The sequence below is a fragment of the Tachyglossus aculeatus genome, chromosome 17 (genome assembly GCF_015852505.1).
Source record: "Tachyglossus aculeatus isolate mTacAcu1 chromosome 17, mTacAcu1.pri, whole genome shotgun sequence".
NCBI lineage: Eukaryota > Metazoa > Chordata > Mammalia > Monotremata > Tachyglossidae > Tachyglossus > Tachyglossus aculeatus.
Genome location: NC_052082.1, coordinates 51,664,298 through 51,670,992, shown reverse-complemented (window position 1 = coordinate 51,670,992; position 6,695 = coordinate 51,664,298). Strand labels below are relative to the sequence as shown.

At 43.4% G+C, this 6,695-nt stretch overlaps 1 protein-coding gene across 2 annotated transcripts in view; it reads right to left on the bottom strand.

Annotated features, from left to right (window-relative positions):
• The window catches only part of TRPV3 (transient receptor potential cation channel subfamily V member 3), a 25,844-nt gene extending 25,691 nt beyond the window's left edge, over positions 1 to 153 (bottom strand). For both annotated transcript variants that reach the window (XM_038759378.1, XM_038759377.1), the window contains exon 1: positions 35 to 153. In XM_038759378.1, coding sequence (XP_038615306.1) covers positions 35 to 153 — 119 coding nt within the window. The remainder of the gene's footprint in view (positions 1 to 34) is intronic.
• Between the last annotated feature and the right edge of the window lie 6,542 nt (positions 154 to 6,695).

The window sequence follows — 6,695 nt, the reverse complement described above, 5'->3', positions numbered from 1 at the left end:
TAATATCCCCAGAAAGGCAACTAGGATTTCCTACCTCTTCTTGGTTGGTGTGACTTCAGAAGACTTTTTCTCCAGCAGACCGGCAGAGGTTGAACTTGGTGGATTTGTTTTCTTGCCCATCAATGGGATCAATTCCTTCTGTGTTTTATTCATGTTTCTGAAACGTATTCACAGTGGTTCATTTTTACTTTTTTCTGAAGCATACTTCTTGACCCAAATGGCATCTGCCTTTTTAGTAGGGATTACCAGTTCCACTACAGAGAATAATAATATTTGTTAAGTGCTTACTATGTGCCAAGCACTGTACTAATCACTGGGGTAGATTCCAGATACTCAGGTTGGACACAGTCCCTGTCTCACATGGGGCTCAGAGTCTAAGTATGAGAGACAAATGGTATTGAATCCCCAATTTACAAGTGAGGGGACTGAGGCACTGAGAAGTGAAGTGACTTGCCCAAGGTCACACAGACAAGTAGCAGAGTTAGGATTAGAACCCAGGTCCTCTGACTCCCGGGCCCATGCTCTTTCCACAAGGCCATGCTGCTTCCCAAGTACCAGATAGATTTTCTAGGAGAGAGTAATAATCTCAATCATGGATAGAAGCAGCCCTGGAAGATTGAAATACATGGGAGACAAGCCGCAGGCACACTTACTGGGTATGTGACCACAGATCATGTGATTTCAGAGGAAGTAGAGAAGGGGTTAGAGGTCTCAGCAAGACTTCGTACAGCACTGAGAATGGCTCCTTGTTTCCATCTCAGTATTCATTTGCTTGGACTACAGCAAGCCTGGTTCAGAAAACAACCCCCCACCCCATCAACCCTGACCTCCCCCGAACAACAATCCTTTGTAAATAGTGAGGTCAGAAGCTAATGAATGGTAATGGTTGCAAAGATCTGACCATATTCTTGTCAAAAGTCTCAGGCAGCCCCTGAATAGAGGGATAGACCCATCACTAGCACTGACTGTGTGAGAAGTGCACGCACAACAAAGTAGCAAGGGAGGGTTCTGAGTGAGTGATAACCGGGTTCAAGACTGTGAGCCTCAAATGGGACATGGCTGTGTCCAACCTGACTTTCCTGTATCTACCCCAGTGCTAGTACAGTGCCAGGCAACCTAGTAAGCATTTTAACCGATACCATAAAAAAAGTGGGGTTTGAGCTAGGTGTGTGAGTCCTCACTCCTAGTTTCTGTTCAAGACAGGATAGCAATCTTTAAACTCCAATGGGAGAGGATTTTTTTCCTTATAAAAAAAGGAGGTGTAGGGTGGCGAATGAGGGGTAATCCAAAACTGTCAACTTTGAAGTTCAAGTCTGGCTATAGGAAAAGGAATGAGAGCTGAGACTTTTCAGTAAAGGTATGAGACTCTGAACAGCTACTTGGCAGTGGCAGCAGCAGGGCAGTTTTTCAAAAGGACTCTTCCCTTGGGTGAATCTTCTAGTATAGGGGATCTCTCTCCACCATGGCAGCATTTATTGTGCCAAGCCTGCCCCAGCAAGGGGTATATATTGAGAGGGATTTTCTAATGGAAAATCCCTCAATACCTGAACCTGAATTGGGGGAAATGTAATATAGAGTACCTTGCCAACAGTGGTAAGGAGAGTTCTGGGCACACAGAGAAAATTACTTTGGAGGCAATTTTCCAGAGCCCGCTCCGGGTTTCCTTACATCAGAATATTCCTCGTTGATAGGACAGCATTCCAGATTTTTCCAAACCCCAGCGCTGCCCTCCCCTGACTTGTCACCCAGAGTACAGGGAAGCTGGCACCAAGGTGCGGGAAGCAGTACAAAGTGCCCTTAGCCCTGCTGAACACCACCAGGACAGGTGGGAGATCCCTAGGAATCCTCCATCCCAAGGGTTCAAGATACATGTCTGCACAGTCTTTACCTGACAGCATTCAGTCCAGTCCCACTACCACATTGACTGTTTGTTGATCCCCTTTAGGACTGAGTCAAAATAGGGTGAACAAAGTTGTGCTGCTAGGAAAGCTGTTAGTGCTTAGGTTTTGAAAAGTGTTTTGCCATGCCTTGTCCATTTTCTTAAATTCCTCCCAGAAAGCACAGGTGACCTGAGAAGTAATGGAATATGCCTGGTAATTAACCTTCACTCCTTTAGAAGTGAGCTCCTTGTGAGCAGTGAGCATGTCTACCAACTCTTGTATTGTACTCTCCCAATGGCTTAGTACAGTGCTCTGAACACAGTAAGGGCTCAATGAATACCACTGATTAATTGATTCAAGGGAAAGTGTGTACTAATAGTTGAGGAGGACATGAAATGAAGGATTCTGAAGAGGGGTTCCCACTTCTGAAATGGATAAGCCATGCTATAGTCAGTAAAAAGAGACATTTAGATAAGCAATGGAGAAGTTATGAACTTGAAAAATCCTTGGATATTATCTTCATGCATATATGGCAGGGTGAGAAAAGGAAAGTTTACAGATTCCACCTCTTCTTTAAAGGAGAAGCAGCGTGGCCTAGTGGAAATAGCACGGGCCTGGGAGTTAGAAGACCTGAGTTCTAATCCCAGCACTGCCACTTGCCTGCTGTGTGACCTTGGTCAAGTGACTTCATTTCTCTGTGCCTCAACTACCTCATCTGTAAAACATGGATTAAATGGTAATCCTTCCTACTTAGACTGAATCCCATGTTGGACAGGGACTATGTCCAGCCTAATTCATATCTATCCCAGCACTCAGAAGCATGCTTGGCATAAAGTGAGTGCTTAATAAGTACCAAAATTATTATCAGGGCTTGGAGGCAGGACCAGAGCTGAATGTTTCCCTGAGCAGCTCTTTGTTTCACTGCAGCAGAGGACTATGATTTGTCACAACTAAAGAGTCTGGTTAAAAGTAGCAGTAATTGGATTTATTAAATGCTTATTGAGTGTAGAGTACCGGAAAAAAAACACTGGGAGAGAATACATAGGTGGGAATTAGATACGGTCCATGTCCCTTGGGGAGCTCACGGCCTAAGAGGACAAATAATGGAAAAGTCCACTGAATAGAGGGAAAGGTTTCTGGATGGTGAAAGTTAAATGCAAATGGCACTATATTCTCAGTTAAGTGCCAGACCTTGTGGCATTTGAAACTACATAGTTCATCAAAGAAAAGCACGGACTGAACTTTTGAGTTGCAGTGTACAAATCCCTGCTAGAGTTATCTTGAGAAGGGATTCTGATGATGGCTCTCTATAGGAAAATGGATCTGAATGATCCATGCAGGAATTTGCATCTTGCTCCTGTTGTAATTTCCCAAGTGTTTAGTGCAGTGCCTGGGACTCAGTAGGTGCCATATAGTAAATAATGATGACTGACCAAATGAGACTGTCCACACTCCCCAAAGAGCTGGTTCTAAACCAACTCAATAATGAAGTCTAAAGAAAATCTTCTGGAGGCTCCACATCACCCAAAAGGAGTTGGATTTCCCTAAATCCACTTGAAACAATCCCAATCCTTAAAATCTGTAGGCTGAAGAACTATCCAGATGTAAAATGTGATATAACAAAATTGTTTTACCACTGTTACAAAGTGACCTGGGATAGTGAAAGGATTACTAAGGTAATTCAAGCCAAAAGAAGTCATTTACCTTAATTACCTAAATATTCTAGAAGACCTAAGTACTTTTTGCTCTGAATTATCCAGGGAACACCCTCCATGCTACACTTAGCTAGTGAAAACCTAGACATTGTTAACTCCCAACAAATGCCAAGTAACCATCAAAACCTTCCAAAGAAACAATCCACTTTCATCAGGGCTGCCACAGAAGGATTACTTCTAGCTCTGGTGCTGGGTCTCCTTGGAACCCACTTACCATAAGGAGAGGAGAGGGTGTTTTAAGAACCAAAGCCAGTATCATGGCTTAAGCTGCTTGAAAAACAGTGGTTGCCTTGGCCTGTAAAGTGGACTCCTGGTTTGTAAGTGAATGACATGGGTACAACGAGCTCCTTAGTTCACCTCATGCATAACTAGTACCTCAGTCTAATGAATCGCAATGGGCTATGCCTGATCTTTGCCACCCAGAGAAGAACAAAAGGAGTAAAATAGCAGATGGGTCCAGAGGACAGGGAACTGTGGAGTTTCTCTCCCCCCACCCTGCCCCGAGCTCTTTTTGTTTAGAGGGTGAATCGCCATCCCCATCCTCCCAGCCCAATATGGGACAGGGACTGTGACTGACCTGATTTCTTGTAATCAACCCAGCATTTAGTAAGGTACTTGGTAACATAATAAGCACTTAAAAAAATACCACCATTACTATATTGCCTTCCACATTGCTTAGGCCCAGAAAGCAACACTGAAAAGGGGACTAGTCTGACTCCTGAAAAGGCACACGTATCTGTAGTTCTAAATGCCCCATTTGGGCCTTTATTTCTTCCACTCCAAGACGTGAGCCACCTGGTGATTTGAAGAAGGAGAAGCTCAAGGATTCTGGGTAAAAACGTCTGTCAGAAATTACGTGCTTCTTTGATGTTATGAAAATATTACATTTTCACAGCCCAGGTGGCAAAGATTTTTGAAGAAAAAAAAACTTGTGGTGAAAGAATAGAGCCATTTTTCATTTTTTATCCCCAAAGTACAAGTTTGCTATGAAAAACTGTTTTTCAAAAACGCTTCTAAAAAGTTAAATTACTCAGTGGAGTGATTTAGAGAAAGGAAATTTCTTAATCCTTGATTAGCTTGTATTAACCCCAGCGCTTTGGACAGTGCCTGGCTCATAGTAAGCACTTATATAAATTCCGTAAAAAAATTCTCCATTTTTCAGATGGTGACGTGAAAAAGCAAAGTATCCATTTAAACTAACCCAAACTTTCCATCGTTTCACTTCCCTTATCCAATATTCTCAAAGCTAAGCATCTACGAAAAGAAGTTTAGGCGTTCCATTCCAGAGAAACATCCACTCCAGAGCTTCACCTGAAAAGCAAATCTGATGCAATGTCACGGGCTGGATTTCAGTCCCAGTAGAAGCCGAGCGCCATTACAGAGTCAGTCCTATAAGCTTGAAAGATGACTTACCCTTAAAGAAATCTCTCATCCCAGGTCTAATGAGGGTCAGATGCTCCCAGAAAACTCCAGTTGTACTTCCACCTCGCGATGTTACTAAATCCACTGGCACAGCACTGCCGACTGTGCTGGATGATGCTTGAAGTTTACAAGGACGTCATGATGCGAGGCACAAATCCTATATCTTTGGCTTCTCTCAGATGCAGGCTAAGTATAGACTGCAGGCATGGGGTTACGCCTCGAACTAGGCAGCAGAAAGACAAACTTGCTAGACAACAATTCCTTAGCCAGGCAGCTCATAAAAATTGTCAGACTGAACTGTGTCAGCTGCGACACATAAAGGTCTGCTGCGTAAGGCTCTGAGTCACACTGTGATGTGTTAATTACACCTGCCCACACCAGGTTACAGTAGCTGAAATTGCTGGAACCTCCATGGCTCATGAGGAAAGAGGGGAAAATTTTCTGCTGATTCTGCAATCCCCTCTACTTCCCGTCCCACTGCTTTGGATGGTTCCAAACAGAAACCCAGGAAGACCAACACATTGTCAGATTCCAACAGGAACCAGCAATATTTCCTCTGAAAAGTAGCCTGGACTGGGGAAGGAAGTTTTGGCCTTGTCTTTCCAATATTCAGGAAGTATACTCAATCATGAGTATTTATTACTACTTGCTGTGTACGTGCAGTGTACTAAGCACTTGGGAGAGTACAATTCAACAGAGTTTATAGATACAATTCCTGCCCACCAGGAGCTTATGGGCCCGAGGGGGAGAAAAATATAGGTTGGAAGAGCTTCTTGACTCTGTATACTTATCCTCAGCACTTACCTCTATATGTTACTCAATAATACATTCACTTACTTTGATTACTCTATATTTGCACATGTTTTTATGCCAATCTGTCTCCCTCAGTAGAGTGTGAACTCCTTGTGGGCAGGGAACATGTCATTCTCTCTTTTGTACTTCTGAAATGCTTAGTTCAGTGCATTACACCTGTTGGAAGGCTCCATGACCTAGTGGAAAGAGCACTGAACTGGGAATGGAGAGACCTGAGTTTGGGTCCCACCTCTACCTCCTGCAAATCACTTAGCCTCTCTGGGCCTCAGTTTCCTCCTTTGTAAAATAGGGATAAGCTAGACTGTGAATCAGGGACTTTGTCCCATACCTTAACATTGTATCTACCCCAGCGCTTAGCACATAGTAGGCACTTGCTAAATACCATTACTTTCATGACTACTATTACTGCTTCAGGTTCTGGCATGAATAATCAAGAGAGCTTTGGGGGGTTTCCCTCTCTGGAGAATAAGGCCAAACAACTTAATTGTACACTCCCTCAGGAGGAGGACTGTTTCTTTTACTTATGCTGTCCTTTTACAAGCACTTAGTAGAGTGCTCTTTTCTGCTGATATTGGTTCCAGGGATGGTTTAGGTGAGTTGCTGCCTGGAGGCAAAGTAATGGACAAAAAGACTGCTGAAGGAATCTTCTAGTGCTCTGATTCTTGGCTTATTGGAAGAGTGTGGAAGTTACTGGAAGTATATATTGTAATTTATGTATTTATATTGTTCGTCTCCCCCTCTACACTTTAAGCTTGTTGTGGGCAGGGAATGTGTCTGTTATAGTGTTCTCTCCCAAGTGCTTAGTACAGTGCTCTGCACACGGTAAGCACTCAATAAATACGATCGATTGATTGGCCAAACTTCT